Source organism: Babylonia areolata, chromosome 1 (assembly GCF_041734735.1).
Source record: "Babylonia areolata isolate BAREFJ2019XMU chromosome 1, ASM4173473v1, whole genome shotgun sequence".
NCBI classification, from domain to species: Eukaryota; Metazoa; Mollusca; class Gastropoda; order Neogastropoda; family Buccinidae; genus Babylonia; species Babylonia areolata.
The window spans coordinates 81,232,692-81,254,863 of record NC_134876.1 but is presented as its reverse complement, the minus strand read 5'-3'; the positions used below and the strand labels follow the sequence as shown (position 1 = coordinate 81,254,863).

General features: G+C 41.2%; 1 protein-coding gene across 3 annotated transcripts in view; it reads left to right on the top strand.

The window, feature by feature from the left end:
• LOC143288132 (glycerol-3-phosphate dehydrogenase, mitochondrial-like) overlaps window positions 1–21,924 on the top strand; it is a 47,994-nt gene extending 26,070 nt beyond the window's left edge. For 2 of the 3 annotated variants that reach the window (XM_076596434.1, XM_076596425.1), the window contains exons 10-16: window positions 2,618–2,752; window positions 3,609–3,787; window positions 4,600–4,731; window positions 5,529–5,687; window positions 6,505–6,687; window positions 8,670–8,768; window positions 19,095–21,924. In XM_076596434.1, coding sequence (XP_076452549.1) covers window positions 2,618–2,752; window positions 3,609–3,787; window positions 4,600–4,731; window positions 5,529–5,687; window positions 6,505–6,687; window positions 8,670–8,768; window positions 19,095–19,211 — 1,004 coding nt within the window. In that variant the 3' untranslated portion in view covers window positions 19,212–21,924. Of the gene's footprint in view, window positions 1–2,617; window positions 2,753–3,608; window positions 3,788–4,599; window positions 4,732–5,528; window positions 5,688–6,504; window positions 6,688–8,669; window positions 8,769–15,084; window positions 15,170–19,094 lie in introns of all 3 variants that reach the window. The other variant, XR_013056041.1, reaches the window with a different exon arrangement.
• Window positions 21,925–22,172: the final 248 nt, after the last annotated feature.

The window sequence follows — 22,172 nt, the reverse complement described above, 5'->3', positions numbered from 1 at the left end:
GGTTGCCCCACAGGACCCCGTCACATCCTTTCCGCTTCCTTACATTTCAGCAGAACCTGCATGGTGGACACCTTCATCCCTTGAGCACACAGCAGCTGTTTCCTGATTTACCCATGATGATTGGTGTCCTCCTAGGACCAGTATATGATAATCAGTCGTGTACGAGGAGGCAACTTCTGTCCTAACTATCTGGGCTGGAATTCGTTTATACAATTTATAGTAGAGAGTGTTTTGCCCAAGTTGCATCCCCAGTCCCTCGATCAAGAGGGCCTTAGGATTGTCACCATTGGGACGGATCCCAAAGGCTAGTTAGCCCCCAAGGCTACAGCACTAAGTCCCAGTGTAATTTGACTTCTAGTGTGAGAGACATAGTCCTTCATGAAAGACTAAGATGCAAACAATTTCCCATTGCAATTCAGAAACCACTGATAATACAGCTCTCACGTTGCTGTTAGCCATACTGTAAACGTATGTCAGATCATTGATTTGATGTAAATGGCCAGTACAACACATCTAGAGCCACTTTTCTCCCTACCCTCGCTCGGCTCCATCCCAGACTTAGTGCACACCACACAGAGCCAGAGAGGCCTGTCATGGATCTGGTCCCCTTTCTCACTAAAGTACCTTCAGTGAAAATTTTCCCCGTGGAAACCCTCTTTCATTAGGAATTCCACCACGGAAAGAGACTCAGTGACCTGGAGGCACATGAAGTGCACTCCCACAGCCTGATCCAACCCAGCCATTGACTGCCAGCAACATTCTGCAGGTTGCTCCAACATGCCACACTCGGGTAGAGAAGCCACCAAGCCTTCTGTATGCCCCTTCGTGATGGTACCTGCCTGGGCAGTTACACAGCTTATCCCAGAGACACCAGGGACCTCAAATCTCTTGTTTGCCAAATGTCCACCATTCTATGCATAGGCAGCATGCCAGTGCTGTTTTTTTTGGTAGCGACAAAAAAGTGGGGGCTCGAGCGCCTGTCACCTTTCAGCTCACATGAAGGAGCTCTACAGAACTGGCTGTCATGCCTGAGGCAAGCCCAACATGGTGGGCTACCTCTGTCTCATGCCACAGTTTCCTTCAAACACATATATCACTTCCACTATCGGCCCACAACCGATGTGGAATCATCAGATCAAGCCGCATGTGCACCTCCTTGCATTGACGCTCAACCGTGCTGAAGTGAGACAACCCTATTGGGTATGTGTTTCCTTCCCTTCCTTTGATTGGAAAGGCTCTCAATAAAGTGGATTCAACACACTGACCCAGTTCTCTTTGCGCTACATTTCTCAGCACAGCTGTGGTCCACAGACCTCTCCCATTATACAGCTGCGGGCCTACGTCTTCTTTGCCCAAACCAATATCCTTAGGTGACGCAGTACACCCTATCTCTGAGCCCCATCACCCCTGGCGAGTGGTTTTGCCAGCTCAACCACTCAAACTCAGACCCGTTTGCACATGCCCCCTCAGCCAGAGCTCACGAAGTCAGAGCATGGGCCTCTTCCCTTGCCTTTGCCCACTCAGCACGGCTACAAGACGTGGGGGCTGCTTGCTGGAAAAACCCTGCTACCTTCATTGAATTCTACTTGAGGGATGATTGCTTTAGGGATGATGGCTCAAGAGGCATTGCCTCTGCGGTGGTCGTACAACAGGCCATCACAGCGCACTGACAATAGAACAGATGAGCCCTCCACCTTGTTGTGCCATTCTGCACTAGTGGGTCACAGTAAAGTATGTGTAATTAAAAGGAAATTTTCTTCCTAAAATTATGTTTAAGTAACATACTTACCGTGACCCACATTTAAGACCCTCCCGTTCCTCCCTGCTTTCTGTTCTCCCTGCATGCTGCGCTGGTTGCGGGGAATTGCCGTCAAAAGAGGGCGCTAGTCAGGGGTGCAAAGGGGAGGTAACCTACTTCGGGAGATTATCGGCCATAGCTACTTCCGTTTTCTCCACATAGGCGAGTAGTAGTTTGCACAGGACAGGAATCAGACCCCTTCCGGAGTCTGCACTAGTGGGTCACGGTAAGTATGTTACTTAAGCGTAATTTTAGGAAGAAAATTTCCTTTAAATATGATTGGTAACGAGTTAACTCTTTTATTCCATACTCTGAAACTCTTCCCTGCTCTCACTTGTATTTCTTTGGGAAGGGAGGGGGTGGGGGTGTGGGGGGTGCTAAGGACAGTAGAGATTGTTAGATTGTGTCTCTTTCACTTTCTCAGATAAAATGCAAAACCATAGCTGGTCAGTGTCATATGTAACTTGGTGATGTGATATTTTTCTTCTTTTTTTTGTTTTTTTGTTCATTCATGTGTATGGCACTGAAGTTAGTATATTAAAAAAGGTTTTGTAGATGTAGTGAGCTATTGTAAAGCTAGTTATGAAGATAAAACAAGTTAACAACATTACAATAAAAATTTAAAAAAAAGAATTAAGCAGATAAGGAATAGAAAGTAGGCAAATACATACTTGAGATATGCAGATGGATAAGTAACTGAAACAAAGCTAAGCAGACTGAAAGAGAGCTAAGCAGATAAGCAAACAAGTCAAATCCATACAGACAGCTAAACCAGTAAAACAAAAACACATGTCAGGACCAGCCTTGTTTTGCTTTCAGTGCGTCGTGGTGACGTGCTGTCGGCCTGGAGTGGGATCCGGCCCTTGGTATCAGACCCAAACAAGAAGAACACCCAGTCCATTGCCAGGAACCACATCATCGAGGTGGCTGACAACAAGCTCATCACTATTGCAGGTCTGTCTGTGCCAACATGCCCATCCACCCCAGTGGGCTTTGTTTACACTGTCTGTGCTAATGTCAGATTACATAACAACACCTGGCTGACTTTTAAGTATGGCATGCGTGTGTGTATGTGTGCATTAGCATATGTATTTTGTGAGAGAAAGAGGGACCTTATTTTTTCCCCCTGAAAACACAAAGATGTGTAGAAAAAAAAAAAAAAAGATTTACTTTGATTACGGTCTCTTGCTGATTAATATGCCTTGCTTTTCTTATTTATGTTTAGCTCCTGAATACAGATATGATTCTGATTTTTAATGAATTTTCTGACTGTAATTAAAGGAGGAAAAAGAATGACTGATAAGGTGCAACATAAGAAAATGACAATCATGCAGTGTGAATGACAATCATGATGCATAAAGTGTGATGATATTTAGATTTATGTCTTCTTAGCTATAAAACCTCTGTGGGGTATTTGATTAGAACATGATTCCAGCACATGACATGAAATACTGCAACAAAGAAGACTTTATAAATCATAAAAGCAAAAGTTTCATTGTGGTAAGTATAACAGCAGTCCACCTTGCTTTCACTTCCAATACCCCAAGTGTACATTCTACAGGGAAAGAAATATGATTCACTTGAAGTGGAATTTAACAATATTGTCTGACACCCCTGTGGTCAAGCTTTTCAAGGCTGTAGGTTTCAGGAGTTTTCACCATGATAGTCTGTACAAGAAAGCAGATGACGAAGAGGTGAATTATATGCTAAACCCCAGAAAGATGAGAGAGAAAAAAAGTTGATAATGATAATAAAATGAAGGAGAAGAAATAACAGAATTTGAAAGTGTGAATCGGGATGCTGTGTCCAGGGGGCAAGTGGACGACGTACCGCCACATGGCGGAGGAGACAGTGGACCGTGCTGTGATCGCCTGCAACCTGCAGGCCACCAGGAAGTGCTGCACCAAGGGGCTGCTGCTGGACGGTGCCCACGGCTGGTCCCCCACTCTCTTCATCCGCCTGGTGCAGGACTTTGGTGTGGAGAACCAGGTCAGACCTCCCACTGTGCCCACTCTGCCTTTCTGCTCTCAACTTTTTGTTGTTATTTTTTTGTTTATCCAACTCTGCTACAAGATTGACCTTGTGGACAAAAGGTAATGGCTTGTTCATTCATTTCTTCCTTCTTCCTTGTGTATGCTTCACATGCTTCAGATTATGACTTCAGCTTTGTTGAAAAAATGAGACATGAATTTCCAAAGTGGATTGATAAGTGTTTTTGATTTGATTTGATTTGAGGTTCTGTGTTGTTTATCTATTGTCAGAACTTTCGAACATCAGGTATTGAGTACTCATATGCTGGTGTATAGCTCTTTTTCGTGTCAAAAGACAGTATAAGAATTCAACTAAAACTTAGATCTATATCTGTTTCACTTGTGAAATAATCGCGGAACTGTGTTGATTTGTGAATATTTTATCACCACTGCTTGACATGCACAAAGCACATCAACTCTCCAGTCACCCTTTTCATTACCAATCCGCTTAAGAAAATAGTTGTATTTTTAGATACGCTCTGCAAACTATTCCAGTCACTTTCCTGTTATGGTACTAAAAAATTAGGTGTTTTTTACAACAGAGTTAGTCTAAAATGGCATCTTTATTTCTCTTTCTTTATTTAATATATGTTGTGATGTTGATATTGTCAATGATGAAGTTGTTTTTTTACCCCATTGTAAGTTTTTTGCTCAGTAATCAAGGTCATCCAGAACTGAAATGACCCCTTTGCGGTTTGGCCGGGATGTAAGCAACATGAGTTGATTTGATTTGAAGTAGGGTGACTGTAGTGATGTTTCTTACTGTGCTAGGTGGCCCAGCATTTGGCCAATACCTACGGAGACAAGGCCTTCAAGGTGGCCAAGATGTGCAACCTGACAGGCAAGCGATGGCCAGTGCTTGGTCGCAGGTTACACGAAGAGTACGCCTACATCGAAGGGGAGGTCAGTCGTTGTTTCATTTCAGAGTGCTGGACTACAGGATGATATTCACTGTATAATTATTTGTCAGTCATTTGAGATTTGATTCAAAGGCGAACTATGTTTGAATATAAAATTGTTTGAGAAAACTTAATTACTGCCCATTTTAACCTTCTTGCATGGGAAAAAAACAGGACTGAAGTTAGCCATTTCTCTGACAGTTTTTGTAAAAAATTTAGAAAATGATTAAATGAGCAAAGTTAACTCAACATCATTAGAATGGTCAGGGGAAAAAAGGTGGAAAATACTATGTATAATTTTTCTTCTTCTTTTTTGTCTTCTTCATTCCTGAGCTGCAACTCCCACGTTCACTTGTTTGTACGTGAGTGGGCTTTTATGTGTATGACTGTTTTTATCCCGCCATGTAGGCAGCCATACTCCATTTTGGGGGGTACAATGTAGAATAGTTTTAGGGAATGCTTAAAGAACATAGGTCTTATAAAGATTGCATCTTTCATGAGAGCAGCCTCCATCAGTTTTCAACAGGATTATAGATTTTGTTTGCTTACTTACTCAATCTTTCTCTCTCTCACCTCCAGCCATGTCAAATTGAAAAAGTGGGAACACCATCAATTTTTTCGTTTTTTCAGAATGCCAGTGGGACTAAGATAAAGTGTTGGTGCTGCAGATGTCAGACACTGGCTTGCTGTGCTCAGATGACAATGCTGCTTTGAATTCTTGTTAAGGGTTGGCAGGTCTGCTTCTAAATTTTTCTACTTTTTGTGTTTGCTAATGACCCAACTTGACTGGACTGTCTACAGGTGAAATATGCGGTGCGGGAGTATGCCTGTCGTGCCATTGATGTACTGGCCCGTCGCACACGCCTGGCCTTCACCAATGTATATGCCGCCAAAGAGGCCCTGCCCCGCATTGTGGAGATCATGGGCCAGGAGCTGGGCTGGGACGAGGCGAGGAAACAGGTGTGAGGGGTGGGGGTGAATCAGCTGTCTTGTTCACTTTGTTGCTGTTTCTTTTTATCATAGTCAGTCGTGTCCAGCTTTGAACATCAGAGGAAGCAGTTGCTTTCAAACCATCTGAGCTAGAATTTGATTACAGTGGAGAGTGTCTTGCCCAAGTTACATTCCCACTTTCTCAGCCAAGAGGGCTCTGCTGGATGATCCCCAAAGGCCAACTAGCCCCCCAACAGCACTTAGCTGCAGCACTTAGAGCCAGTGCAGTCAGGCCTCCTAGTTGTCAACTTAGTATACATCATTTTTATTATGCATATGCACAATGTACTCCCACACAGGAGAGAGGAGAGACAGCTGTACAGACAGAAGAAAAATGACTCACACGGTCTTATTTGTGTCTTTTCATGTGACGTACACAGGTATAACTGTATTTGACTCACGTTCTCGGAGAGAGGCAGCACAGTTTTAGAAAGCTGATTTAGCATTATAGAGATTGTCGTTGATGGAGAGAAGTGTTGAACATGCTGTCTTCTCCCTTCCTATTTTCTCTGCTTCATTCTGTCTCCCTCTCTCTGTCTGTCCCTCTTTGTGCGCCCTCCTTGTGTCCTGTGTCACTGATGATGTCGCTCCTCGTCTCCAGATTTTGCATGCACCCTTGTGCTGCTTTTGATTGTGGAAGAAAGTGCCTTGATTGTGTACGTACCTTGGTGTTAGTTGGCCTATACTTTACTGTAGAAGGTCTAACCAGTGCATTAGGTTTATGTAAAGATCAGTACGAATGCTTTGACACCATCTTCAAACTGAATTTGAAACGTTACTCCTCCAGGAGGAGCTGGAGCATGCGGACCAGTTTCTGCGTCGTGAGATGGGCCTGGACATCAAGCAGATGGTGGAGGCTCACCTCAACTTCACCAAGGACGAGATCAACCAGTACGTCAAGCGCTTCAAGTCATTGGATTACCAGAACAAGGGTTTTGTCACGATCAACGACCTGAGGAGGTATTTTAAGGTGGGTGTAAATTTTGCACTTTCTGCTTCAGATAAAACTGTCACAGTCAAGTAAATACGCTTGTATAGTATGAATGCTTTGCAGGCTTGTGCATTTTCTTGCTGTTTTGCTGAAGAAGCACCTTGCATTAAGTTGAAATCACTGTATTAACAAGGGTACGGGTATAAAAAGAGACTGTGACTATACCTGATACCTGATAGTGAAAGGGGGGGAAAATGTATATCTGATAACATGTTAAGAATGGTTTGTCAGTGTATTGTTGTGGAGGAATGAGAGCTTATACAGACAGTTCATGCAGCTGCTAGTGTGTTAAGTTTAACTGGTTCAATGCCTGAAAATTTTGTTGGGAAAAAAAGTGCTCTGCCCTTGCCAGGCCATTTTGAGGATTCAGGCATAATGATTTTTTTTAATTTTTTAGAAAATATTGTGTTAAAATTTTTGAAGATAAGAAAGTACATGTTCTTGTGACAAGCAATGAATGTGGATTCTGAATCTGGGCTTTTCTCTAATTATCTTTATTGTTAATAACTATTCAGGCATTTTAAAATGAAGATAATTTTTGTGCATAAAAAAATATATTTCCACTTTCACAGAATGACCCCTCCCCCCCTCCAAAAAAAAAAAAGAAGAAAAAAAAGCTAGCTGGAAATAGCATGCTTATTGTCAGATCATGCCTGTAGAAGAAAATTAAACTGGTTATAAGTTTATGATGACAGTCACAACTCTTGTAAACATGTAAGTGAATAACTGTCCAAATAATGACAGATGTGTGTTGAGATAAGAAAAAACTTAGCCGTATGAAGAGCACAGGAACAGGAGTCCTGATGGCTGCCGGAAAAAGAGGGCGCTAGCTAGCAGGACAAAGGGGAGGTTACCTACTTCCGGGAGGTTATTGGCCCTATTGCTTTCGTTTTCTCTGCATAGGCGGATAGTAGTTTGCACAGGACAGGAATGTCAGACCCCTGCCGGAGTCTGCACTAGTTGGGTCACGGTATGTATGTTATTTAAACGTAATTTTAGATAGAAAATTTCCTTTCATGTTCTCAGAAACTAAGCAGTCGAGCTTTTATTACACATAAGAACATTTCCATTAGAGGGGGAAGCTTTTTGTTGATGCTAACTGCCTCCTGGTTTAACTGAGCCAGTTAAGTGTTGGTTGTGCATCTGGTTTGCCCCCTCTACTAATGAGTCTGTCGACTTATTAGTGACAAAAAGCATGAAGAAAAACCCCCAAAACTACATGTTTTCCATCCATTGTCTGTCAACCCTGAGTTTGGATTGTTGACAGTTGTCCGTTCCGGCAGTTGAAAAGACACTTCACTAATGATATCTGGCCACACTGCTATACACGCTCTCTGTCTGGCCTTTGACCTATCGTCTTAGTCCACTCTACTCTCTCTCCTTCCTCTTCCCATACTATGTGAAAGTACTGTGCCTTCAGTCACTGTCATAGTCAGCCGCTCAAAAATGATATCTGTGGACTGAACAAAGTGTCAAATGTTGGTGTCATTTTCGTCACTGTCGTTGTCATCACCTTCAAAGAAATCATCACACAAGATAGATCCATCTCTCATCTTTACACCTATCTGTAATTACCATTAACAGCTTGCAAAGTTGTGTAAATCTGTTGATTGGGACCACTGTCTGTGCTAGACAAATTTTCAGATGTCTTTTTTGCAATTGAAGCAAACCCACTTTTTATGCTCACTCCATGTGATCCAGTTAGCAAATCATTATCAAGAAGGGAGTTTCCTATCTGGCATATCCTCATTTGAGTTTTTTGGTATAATCCAGACTCATGAAACTAAATGTTCAGAGTCTGTTTATGTTTATTGAACCAAACTCCAATGAAGGAAAAATGGGAGTAGATGCAGGACATCAGTGGACGTCTTATTGGCATTATGACAACACTCTGGGTAGGACATCAGTTGATAGTCTTATAGGCACTGAACATGCTAAAGAAGAGCATATATCTGCTGCAGAAAATGGGAGAGAAAGTCACAGAGGACCAGCTGCACGACATTCTCAGTGAGGTGGATCTCAATCGCAATGCACAGGTTGACCTGGGAGAGTTCCTGCAGGTGAGCTGTTCCTTTTGTGCTTTGTATGTACTGTGTGGGTGCATGCATTGTGTATGTGTGTGTGTGTATGCGTTCATAACCGCTGTATGTGTGTGTGTGGGTGTTCATGTGTGTGTGAGTGTATGTGTGTGTGTGTGTTTCTTCCATGTTAAGAGTGCATGCATATTGGCTATAATTATGTGTGTATGTGTGCACTTGTTCATTTGTATGTGTGTGTTTGTATTTGTACCATGTGAGAATTCTTATATAATGGCTCTTCATAAGAATGTGGTCAGGTGTTCTTGTGTGTGTGTGTATGTGCACATGTCTGTGTGTGTGCATGTGCACATGTCTGTGTCTGTGCCTGTTTGTATCCTGTGTGATTGCTTGCTTAATGGCTATTTATGAGAATGCACATGTCTGTGTCTGTGCATGTTTGTATCCTGTGTGATTGCTTGCTTAATGGCTATTTGTGAGAACGTGGATGTCTGTGTCTGCGCAAGTGTGCACATAATGATGATAATGACAAATGGTATTAATAGAGTGCAGTTCTTAAAGTGTATGTGATGTCAATGTGTTTGAGCGTGTGTGTGTGTGTGTGTTTGTGTGTGTTTTAGCATATGTGCATGATGAGTGTATGCAGCACCATCCTTTACATCCATACAGCTATCCCATGCAAAATCTGCAGGAAAGAATTGTGAAGGTTTGCTGTCACTATCACGTCTGTTATGGTTTGTCTGAGTAGTGGTGTGCATGTGTATGTGTGTGTTTGGAATGGGGTGAAGGCATATTGAACAAATAAAACCATGAACAGGCTATTTTGAAAAGACAAAACTACACCTGATATGTTTGTTTATTTATTTTCAAGTCTTTTTGGATGTTCTTTTTCTCTTGCTCAGTTTGCCATTTTCATTTATTGGTGATGTGGATGAAATTATAAATGTCTGCATACCATTCTTGTATTCATTATTGATATTTACTGATATTTTCATACAGTTATCCTTTGCATTGATATTTCCTTTTCACACTAAATCCTTTCTGTCACAAGATGTACTGCGACACACTTACACTTACAGCACACCCACAATTTAGGGGCATGTGTAGCATTGGCTTTGTCAGTCTGTATGTAGTGGACTACTTTGTATATCCACATTTCTAAAGGGATATCAAGCACAAAAGTGGTATATTGGCTTATTGTGTATTTTCATTGGTTTCGAGGCAGGTTTGGAATGGGTCCTTCGCTTGATGAAGGAATTAGAGCTTTCTGATGTTTCATAGTGTTGCAGTTGGTGATAACTCTGAAGAAGCAACCGCTGGCCATGTTTTTTGGCAGTGAGGTTCAAATTTGAACAGGGCTGGCGGGTATTGGTTGAAGAGTTCACTTTGAGCACAGTGTTTGCACAACACTCTTTATCTGCTGTTATGTCAGTAATCCCTCGTTGATCCTGTTTCATTTTCTGTTCAGATATGAATACCAAGTGCATAGTGCCAATATAAGGAATTCAGAAACTGAAGTATTGCTGGAGTCCACAGTTATATGTATCTGTTTATGGATTGATGGATGTACTGAATATTTTGATTTTTTTATATGTTTAGTTGCCATAAGGCATACCCATGCCCACACACAGACATATACACACACATGTTTGCATATGTATGATATATGCTCACATGCATGTGCAACATACACACACATGCATCACACACACTGTAATTAAGCCATCATTGAGCCAGAAGTGGCAGGTAGAAAATTGTGTATTTAGATTAACATATGGCAAGTATTGGTGTTGGTACTGCTGAAATTGCAAAGTGGTTTGCTGGATCAAGCCCACAGCAGTGAAGTTAGCAAGCTGGAACTTAAAGCAAGGGGTTGTTCATCATCTCATTTTTTGCAATGTGCTTGTTATCTTTTGATAGTTCTCCCCACCCTTGTCTCTCTCTCTCTCTCTCTCTCTCTTTCTCTGTTTCATTCACAACCACGTTCCTCCCTCCTTCCACTGTGTACATTTATACTGGGTCATCACTGTGCAACTTTCCTGTGTGTCCCACCATTGCAGTTGTTGACCGTACTGCGAAAAATTGCCATCAATACGGAAGAGCCAAACAAGGAACTCAGGAAACTGTCCATGATCTTGACTTGCCGAGTATTAACTCAGGACGATGGGCCAGACGGCGGAGGTGACACAGGAGAGTTCGGAATCCCAGATTTGAGCGAATTCTCTGACATCAGCATGGGAGATGCTGTGGCAGTGCAGGAAGGCGTGGAACAGCCAGAAACTGCCCCAGCTGAAGTACAGAGTGCTGAAGTCGAGGTAGAAATTGAAAGTTCGGGGGGCGGTGACATAGAAGTAGAGATTGGAAGTGCTGAACCAGCACCACCTGCAGAAGCTGTGGAAAAGGCTGAAAGTACTGAACCAGAAGCAGCAGCTGTTGAACAGGCTGAGAGTGCTGAACCAGAAGCAGCAGCAGAAGCTGTTGAAAAGACTGAAAGTGCTGAACCAGAAGCAGCACCTGATGAACAGGCTGAAACTGCTGAAACAGAAGTGCCAGCAGAAGGTGGTGAACAGGCTGAAACTGCCGAAACAGAAGCACCAGCAGAAGGTGGTGAACAGGCTGAAACTGCTGAAACAGAAGCACCAGCAGAAGGTGGTGAACAGGCTGAAACTGCTGAAACAGAAGCGCCAGCAGAAGGTGGTGAACAGGCTGAAACTGCTGAAACAGAAGCGCCAGCAGAAGGTGGTGAACAGGCTGAAACTGCCGAAACAGAAGCGCCAGCAGAAGGTGGTGAACAGGCTGAAACTGCCGAAACAGAAGCGCCAGCCGAAGGTGGTGAACAGGCTGAAACTGCTGAAACAGAAGCGCCAGCAGAAGGTGAACAGGCTGAAACTGCCGAAACAGAAGCGCCAGCAGAAGGTGGTGAACAGGCTGAAACTGCCGAAACAGAAGCGCCAGCAGAAGGTGGTGAACAGGCTGAAACTGCCGAAGCAGAAGCGCCAGCAGAAGGTGGTGAACAGGCTGAAACTGCCGAAACAGAAGCGCCAGCAGAAGGTGGTGAACAGGCTGAAACTGCCGAAACAGAAGCGCCAGCAGAAGGTGGTGAACAGGCTGAAACTGCTGAAACAGAAGCACCAGCAGAAGCTGTTGAACAGGCTGAAACTGCTGAAACAGAAGCGCCAGCAGAAGGTGGTGAACAGGCTGAAACTGCTGAAACGGAAGCGCCAGCAGAAGGTGGTGAACAGGCTGAAAGTTCTGAAACAGAAGCAGCAGCTGATGAACCGGCTGATAGTGCTGAAACAGAAGCAGCAGAAGCTGTGGAAGAGGCTACCCAAGATGAAGCAGAGAGTGCTGATGTCACAGTTGAAGTTGAAGGTTCAGAGGGCGGTGACGTAGCCGTAGAAGTTTCAAGTGATGAAACAGTCGTAGAAGTTGATAGTAGTGGGACAGAAAATGACGAAACCACTGCAGAGGCTGAAAATGTTGAAACAGAAGGTGATGATAGTGCAGCAGCAGAAACCCCACCCGCAGAAGAATCAGATGAAACAGCAGAAGGTGAAACAGCAGAAGGTGAAGAAAGCTCCTGATACCAGTAACACAGAGAAAGTTCCTGATACCAGCAATGCAGAGAGCTTACATGCTGGAGAAGAAAATATTGATGATGGTAATCAGGACGAACTTTCTTCATTGGAAAAAGCTTTTCAAGAGGAAAACAGAGACAAATGAATGAAGCATTTCAAGTTCATTTCATTAGCAGGAAAATCCCAGGCTGATTCACAACCAAAGACAGTGGTCAGCTTGAAAATGAAGTCATCAGATACTGTTTCAGATTGGTGGTGTTACTGTGAAATAAAAGCGCCTTTCATTTGGAAGTCTATTATTTTTTTTCAAGAAGGTTGGAGCTGATATGGTTTTGTGTTCCTGAGCATGCTTTACAGTTGGACATGCCAAGATGTTTTTGTTGCATTTTTATGTTCAGCATGTCAGATTATGTTTACATTACAAAGAATTTTGTTTCAGCAAATAATTCGGTAGGGAGGGAGGTTGGGGAGGCGGGGGGGGGGGGAGGGGGGGGGGGCGATCTGAGGACCCAGTGTGAGAGATTATACCAGATGACATGAAATGGCATGCCAGGAACTTTCAAAACGAAATCAACTCCAACATGTAATAAATATTATATAAAATTGGCCCAACTGTTTCTGTATGTTTCTCTGTGATATGGCAGGTGATGTGATTACGTGTTTGCCTGCAGTGTATGCTGGCTCTTGTCAGAGTTGTTTTTGACCCATCCTCCTGGCTTTATTCTTGTCAGCTGTTGAACGCTCTGGCACGCATTGCTAACGATTCGAGAGAGCCTGACATTACCTTCAAGCGACTGGCATTGGTACTGTCGAGGATGGAGTGGGTTGATGAAAGGGCATGCATTGCCGAAGTGGCAGTACAGACATCAGATGGTGAAGAAAGCACAGATGAGAACCTCCAGCTGACAGATGGTGAAGAAACCAAAGATGAGAACCTCCAGACGTCAGATGGTGAAGAGAGCAAAGATTAGCAGGATGTGTAGTCAGTTCCCCCGAGGCAGCTAAAAACTGAGTGACCATGCAGAGGGGATCCACCGGACCTTAGCCTTTTTCCTGTTGAAGGTCATATTAGATAGCAGTGCTTCAGTGACCTGCTGAGGGCGTCGCCTGACTTGATGATGTGATTATCGCACACCTAAGTATTAATGGCAGTTTGAATTGAGATATTGTTGGAGTTGATTTCGCTGCATTTGGATGTTCTGCGCTTGCCTTATTCTTTATTGTATGTTCATGTTTTAGCGTGTTGTTTTGTGTGTGTGTGTCACTGTGTGCTTTCTTCTTGTTTTTAGTTGTGTGTGTGTGTGTTTTTTGTTGTTTTTTTTGGGTGGGGGCGGTTTGGGGGGGGGGGGGGGGGTTCTCATACGTATAAACAAATTACAGTGTGAGTTCATGTAATAAGCCTGTGTCAAGGCAAATTTAACAACTTTATTTTCTCTGGAAATACATTGTTGACACCAGATTTGTCTTAAAATAGGACCAAAAAAACCCATTTCCCCACACATCCCAATGAGAATGGCAGTGCTTTTCACATGAAATTTTGGAAAAGCCATAAATGCTTCAGCGTGAGTGTATGTGCATGCGCACGCCCGCGCGCGCGCATGTACATTATGGCATGTGTAAATGTCTGTATGAGTGCAGATGAAATTTAGTTAACATTGCAAAAGGCTGTGCCGGCGTCCTCAGCATACAATTGTCTCGTCAGCATAGCAAACCTTAACCAAACAAACAATAAAGCATTTAATCAATGAAGAAAAACCAGAATCAATTAATGAACCAACCATGCACTTACGTATACATATAGCATAACAAAACAGTATGCTCAGTTCGAATCACCCACGAACTCCACAAAACGTAGGAAGTAGTAATAATAATGATAATTATAAAAAGATAATAATAATTATTTAAAAAAAAAAAAAAAAAAAAAATTACATGCCAGTCTAAGGAAAAAGTGGAAATCGTTCATAACGTGTAATGTCCATGACACAATTTTGCGCTCTGAAGAAACATTTCAAAGTGACCCCCTTCAGTTAAATACTACTAATAATAATAATAATAGTAGTAGTAGTAATAATAATAACAAAATAATAATAAAATAAACTGCATACAAAGCATCAAACGTCCTTGACAAAAAAATTTGCACTCTAAAGAAGCATTTTGAAGTGACATCTTACAGTTAGGTAATAGTCCAGCTGGAAAAAACAAACACAGATCAGCATCCACCCCGAAAAATCACCGTTACCTTTAATTCCACCTCTTCAACCCCCCTTGAGGTCAATTTAGTATTTAAAAAAAAAAAACAAAAACAACAACAACAACAAGAACAACAACCAAAAAAAAATAAATAAATAAAAAAAAATAAAAAAAAATAAAAAATTGATAAATAAATAAATAAATTATATTTAAAAAAAACCCAAAAAAGTCATAGTATTTGCTGTAAAAGTTGATTTCTGTCAACACTGGAAATTTTAGCCAGCGCATTCACCATATCATCACCTTACATTCGACTCCCTAAACATAGCGAATGTCAAAACAATGTAAACAATCAAGTAGGCAATCTATGCAGCAAACAAGAAAGATCCAAATCAATCACTGTATCAACCACACATTCAGTTCAATTCACCCTCTGCCTCCACACACATTTGTGGATAACCATGTATTGAAAAAAAAAAAAAAAAAAAAAAGGAGGGCGGGTGGGGTGGGGGGGGGAGTAGTGTAGTGGTCTAAATTCACGATCTGCGTGATTTGTGTCGTTCTTGTTACAGGTGAATGCACATGACTAGTGTGCGCGTCTGTATGTGTCTGCATGTGTGTGCATGCACGCGCGCGCGCGTCGCGGCACACGCAAATGTATGTGTGAGTAATGGTGAAGTTCATCAACATTGTAATTAGCTTAGCCAGCATATTCACCATGTCCTCAGCAAACAATTGTCTCATCAGCATAGTGAAACATCAAAACAAACCAACAATAAAGTAATCAAGCAAGCAAGTGATAAAAAAAAAAAAAAAAATCAGTTACTGAACCAACCATGCACGCAAGCACACACACAGCACAACAAACAGTACTTTCAGTTCAATCCACCCACTTTCTCCACTCATTTTTTCCACTTTTTTCCCTGCCAATCTAAGGACCCCACACATAACTTTACATCTAACGTCCATGGCTGAATTTTGTGCTCTGAAGAAGGATTTTGAAGTGACACCCTTCAGTTGATTAATGGGCCAGCGGTAAAAACAATCAGTCACACAGTAACTTCGCCATTACCTTGCACTCCACGTCTTCAAACCCCGTAGAAAAAAAGAAAAAAAAAGAAGATTTTTAAAATTTTTTTTTTTACTATCTTGTTTGAGTAAGAGTGGATTTCTGTCAACACTGGAAGATTTGGTCAGCGTATGCACCATGTCATCAGCGGGCAATCGATTCTCCAACATAGCGAATGTCAAAAACAGCCTACCATCAACAATCTAGTAATCTGTCAACCTAGCAATCAAGAAAAATCCAACTCAATCACTGGACCAACCATATATTCAGTTCAATTACTCCTCTGACTCTACACACATTTTGCTAAATATAAGAAAGAAGTGAGAAAAAACAAAAACAAACAAACAAGAAAACAAAAACAAACACAACAAAAAAAACACACACACACACAAACACAAACAAACAAACAAACAAAACAAAAAAGAAAACAGCCTTGTACATATCTGGGGATCAAAAGACCATGACCTATAATTTTGCACCCTGAAAAAACGTTTCGATGTGACAGCCCTTAACAGTCAAGCAGTATATGGAGCGAGCAAAAGCAAATCGAAAAATCCATCGCTGGACCTACCATGCATGCAAACACACCAACAACATTACTATCAGTACATGAAAATGTACCTACATAGCAAACAACCCACACATTCTAAAAGATGAACAGCTAAACATGATTTTTTACTAATACATTTTCATACGGTAGATGTGGAAAATGAAAAGGTGATCCAAACGAAAATACAATGTTCCTGTGCATTGAAAGTTAGAAATCAAAATATATTGAGAAATGCTGAAATAAACAGAAGTACCTTGCAAGATTTGGCTGAGGGGCACCCAAGGACATTTTACCACCAACAAGCCTAAAACAATATGTCAACAATAACTGCACATTTATTACATGGGTCTCCGTACCATATGTTTATACGTTCACATCATGCCTCTCACAAGTGTGTCATCAAGATTGCTAGTAATATCGAGTTTTAATGTTTTTCCATTTTTTAGTTTGGCGATAATCTTTCCATTGGATGACCAGGTTGAAAAGGTAGCAGAGTGTTTATTCGCTCTCATTAATAAATCATAATTCGCTTTTGTCAAGTCTTCTCCAATAGACACACCTGTTTGTTTGAGTTTTTTCCTTGACTCCAAAACACTCATCCTTTTCTGACGAGAAAAGAAGCGCACGAGGATGGGGCGTGGTCTTCCCGTTCCAGGCCGGCCGGAACGGTGCGCAATTTCAATGTCTTCGACCGTCACTGGAACTCCCACCTGCTTTGTGAAAATTTCTGTACATTTCTTTATGCAGTCTTCCACGGTCTCTGTCTTCCCCGGCTGTTCCTCTTTAACACCAAACACCCGCAGATTCCACTGGCACCCATGTTGTTCGATATCGTTTTGTGCCAGTCTGTGATTGCTGATCTCCTTCTGTTGTTGCATCAGTTGAGTCCGTAAGTTGACATTTTCTTCTTTCAGTGTCTTCATGTCTTTATTCAGTCTATCATTATCTGTTTTCAACTCAAAAATTTCGCCTTCTAGTTTATCTACTTGTTCTGTGCAGCACGCACTTGGCGCACTGAAAAAGAACCCATGGCAACGAGAGTGTTGTCCTCTGGCGAAATTACGTAAAATGAAATCCACTTTCATAGGTACACAAATATGTAAGCATGCACTCAAGGCCTGACTAAGCGCGTTGGGTTATGCTGCTGGTCAGGCATCTGCTCAACAGATGTGGTGTAGCGTGTATGGATTTGTCCGAACGCAGTGACGCCTCCTTGAGAAAGTGAAACTGAAACTGAAACTCTGTCAGCTTTGCAGTGATTTTGTCCATATCAATACGAATTTGTTTGATATCATCTTGTGCACTTGTAAGAACTTCTAACTTCCTATTTATTTCTTCCAATTTCTCTTGAAGGGTCATATTGAAATCTTTGTCAGTGTCACCCTCACTTACTTGTTTTTGCTTCTTCTTTTCTTGTTTTGTTTTCTCTTGACTTGGACTATCGTCACTCGCTGCTGATGAAGTACTTGATGGCTTTCTTTTCCCCCGGCTAGTCTTTGCAAAATATTTAGACACCGAACTGCTCATGCTTCACAACTGTAACTAGCACCATTGCAGAGAAAACACACAGACACACAGAATCCATTAAATGTCACGGAATCTTCATCGGAAAAAACAACAACAAAACAAACTGTACATCCGTTATTGTGCTCGGAGTGTAACACTGCTCGCTCGCATGATGAAAAGAATCATCAGTGAAAACACTTCATATTGTAAAAGGCGACTGAACTGGAGAGCGAAGGAAACACGTCCGATCTCTCCGGTGAGCGGAAGTCGAGTCCCTAGCAAATATTTTGGTATAATCATTGATGCATTTCTTGCAGTCTCATTCTAGCCTTGTCGTCCATTTCATTTGCATTCTCAATTCCAGATCACGTGATGCATCCAAAGTTCAGTGACTTTGAGTACAAGCTGACTGGAAACATTGGTCTGAAAAACAACTAGTTATAAAGAAAATATAACTCATTGTCAAGCGAGATAGAGACATAGCTTTGTTGCAGCAGTATTGATGACAGAATAAGTTAGCATATATTTGAGCAGACCTTTGTGCCTCAGATTATAGCCACATGAAGTTAACTTGCACAAGCTCTGTTTAAACATGTGCATGTTTTTAATGATTGCATTCTCATCCATTGTTTGTTCCATTCAGAATGGTCTTGATTTGCATTTTTTTTTTGTTTTCTTTCTGTTTGTTGTTTTCATTATTTTTATCTTTCCTGGTTTTCACTGTACTTTTGTAATTTGGTTAATTTGCCTGGTTTTTGTGTAGTTTATTTATGGACTCCTTTTTTTCCCCATCCTCCAGTTTGGGGAGAGGCATAGGGTGATAGTAATGCTGAGAAGAGAGTGTGCTGTTATATGTGTGTATCACAGAATTGTGGTCAGCAGACATAAGATAAATCAAAGAAAAATGATACATATTCTATGAATATATATATATATATATATATATATAATTTATTTACAAGATAATGATTTTCACCATGAAAAGGTATGATTATAATCATTTATGATTTCAGATGATTTGTGTAGTTGATTTTTTTTTTTTTTTTTTTTTTAGTATGTGCATGATAGATAGTTAGATATAGTGAAAGTATTTTCCACTTAAACTAAAGCAGCCAAAAGTATTGGTTATGAACAGTGGAACTCAGTTGGCCTCATTATCACTGGCTCTGTGTTCATAGGCAACAACTCAGCTTTTAATGTTCATTTATTTCTGTCAGGGGCACTGGTTTCAGTCTTCCATTTAGGCATCCAGATGCCATTTTAGGGGCATCTCCTTGTTCAGTTTATTGATTTTTATAATTTGAAAATACCAGACTCAGCTGATATGGTTATGAAATGCAGTAAAACAATAACTGTAAGGAGCAGAAAAGCATATTGTTTTTATGAATGAACACAACACTATTTTTTCACAACTTTGAAAGAGTGTGTAATATGAAATACTGTTTCTTCTCTTCCAGCTGATGAATGCCTTGAAGATTGGCACTGTGACCAACTCCAGGTTGGCCATGGTGACACAACTGAACGAGGAGAGGGCCAAGGCCATCCCAGTGGAGCGTAGTGGTGGTGGAGTGTGATGATCTGCTCACAGCTTCCGGACGCTGCGCGACACTGTTCTCTGGCTCCCCTGCTCCTCTGTGTTGTGGTGTCAGAAACACCCTCATCAGTCTCATGCGCATTCTGTTTCATGAGACCACGGAACAGCATGTAACTTGTTTCAGTTTAGCACAAAAGCGTGGTCATCACCGACCATGGCCCCTCATCACATCCCTTGTAAACGTTGTCTGTATTGGCTCAGTGGTAAATGATGTGGTGTTTGTTGTCTAGCCTGTGTTTGATGTTGATGTCTTGAACTACAGTGATGGATGAGTTATGTTGTGCTGGCTGCAGATTGTGTTCAAACGCCTTTGGTTGAGAAAAAAAAAATTTCAACATATTCATATAGTCTGAGGTAACTTGCTACTGGTTTGGGGGAACGGGATGGGGGACAGAGTGGGGGGGGGGGGAGGGAAAGGGCATGTTGGTTGGGGGAGAGCTCTGTTACTGCATGTTGCATGGAGTTCGGAAGTGGTATGTTTCGAAAACATTATACTGAAGACAGTTGAAATGCATAACAGTTTACTGAAAACAGTTGAAAGAGGAATCACACTTATTACATTTTTTAAAAAAACTGAAGTACATCATCAGCTTGAAAAATTAATGTATGAGAAGACATATGGTCTGTAAATTAAGTGATTTGGCTTGCATCACAGGTTTTTAAAATAACAAGAATTCCCAGTGTAAAAATTGTTTCACTGTAAACAAACAGCACAGGAGTATATTTGTAGCTTCACACATCATACAAATCAGTTTAGTCTTCATAGTATGTTTGAGAGTTGTGTTTTTGTTTTATTGTGAAGTGAAAGTGTCTAAAATTTGCTTTGTAGTTTGTTGTGCATATTTGGATGCTTTGAATTTTTATTTGTTCTGTGGGATTGTAAAATATGATGTACATATTAGTGGCTGAAGGTATCTCAGAGGACCATCAGTTAGAAAAACCAATTGTTTTGGAACAGAGTGAAAAAAAAAATCAGATGCATGCTTACCTTTTTGAAACTTGGTGCAGAGTTGTAGCATTAGCATTGGTCTTAAGTGATGTGAAATGGTTTTGCTTGAGCTGGATCAGAAGTGATATGTGCCACACACATACACACATGCAAGCATGCACAAACAATATTTGCAGTTACATGCTTGCTAGAGCACACTATTTTACAAAGCACAAACACATTTACTTATACTCACATGTACATTCAACCACAACCACACGTACATGTGCACTGTATACACAAACAACTGCAAGATAACTCAGTATCTTTGAAATTCATATGCTTGATAATTATTATTGTGTCTGAGAACTGTACCTCAGGACAGAAATAGTGCTATGGTGTTTAAACTTGCCAGTGCCATGTAAAGAAAAAAGTGCTGTTCTTTCCTGTTGTAAGCCACTGTTTCCAAAGGAAATACAGAAGGGATTCAACCGTGATCAGCGTAGTTAAGTGGATAATACTGCCGTGTTGTTTTCAGTGTCAGTGCCATAATCTGGGTCCCCATTTGTTTCTCTTTCTTACTACTCTTTGCCAAAGGAGACAACAAGGTGTGTGGCATTGATGTCACATTGTTGTTAAACAGATACTGTTATGTTTGGTCTCTATTGTTCTGCCAGTCGGTATTTTTACCAAAGGAGTAGTGATAAATTTGACTGTGATCATTGAAGGTTTATGGACTGTACTCCTCTGTGGAAGAAAATATGTCCCATCCGTTCCTTTTCCAGCAACACTTCAGCAGGGAATTGTTCCAAGAGATATGTCTGTGATTGTTGCTGGTGTGTGGTGGGTCATTGTTCAGTTTGTCCCACAGCCCTTGTGTCAAAAGGTGTCAGGGAGATTATTATCTTTTACTTTCAGAAACTTCTGCACATTACTTTCATTTTTCATGTGTTGGCCATATTGGTAGCAGCATTAATAATTCAGTTGATAATTTCAACGACAGTATGAGCTTTGATGTGGAAAAATAATAGCAGCATTAATATTGAAACACCAAAAGAATGATTTTTAATTGAAAATTATTATTGCGAATAACAGAAAATACCGTCACAGAAGGCACAAAAGCGTCAATTTCTCTATCTCTGAATTGCTCAAGACTTCCTGTACCATATGTAGCTCTCATCTCATCTGTCCCCATCTTTTCTTAAAATTCATCAGATAAGCATGAATGATTAAAACCATAAGAAATACCTGGTCATAATAATATTGCTGAAGATTTTCTTTCTCTTTTACTTGGTGCAAAGCTATTCTGAGCACAGAAATAGGTTCACAGATTTTCAGGTGTGGCCCACAAGCATAACCTTGCTCTTCATCATCATCAAATTTCAGCAGCCAGATGTCCCTGTGCCATGTCACCTTCATTGAAGTGAGCTTGAAAAGTTCTCTTCTCTACACACCATTTTTCAGGGGGACGTTCTTCGTTTTTCAAGCAGAAGGATATATTAAGCTAAGAAAAAAAAAGAGGACAGATTCTCCCATTAGTTTTCCCTTCAGAATTAAGTACTTCCACCCTTTGTCCTTCTCTCCTTGCTGTCACTAAATGTGTGTGCCACTAAAACAGAAAAGAAAAAACGAAAAAAAACACACACCCCCACAACACAAAAAAACCCCAAGTGTTCCTCATTCTGCTGTCTGCTCTCACCATGTTTTTGAAGAGCAGACAGTTTTATGCTGATTCATTTCCAACTTCAGCTGTCCAACAAAACAGTATATATATATAGATATAGACACACACACACACAAAACCAAATGCAGTGCATTAGTTTTATGCACCAGACTGCTTCCCATCCTTGTGGTGACTTGTTCATGGTTATTTGTACCTTTATTCATTTGAGAAAATATTTCACTGAAAGATCAGCTTTCTATCCTACTTTACTCAACATGTGCATGCATTCACACACACACACACACACACACTCTTGGTTCAGCGTTGTCAGTAATTGTTGATAAACATTG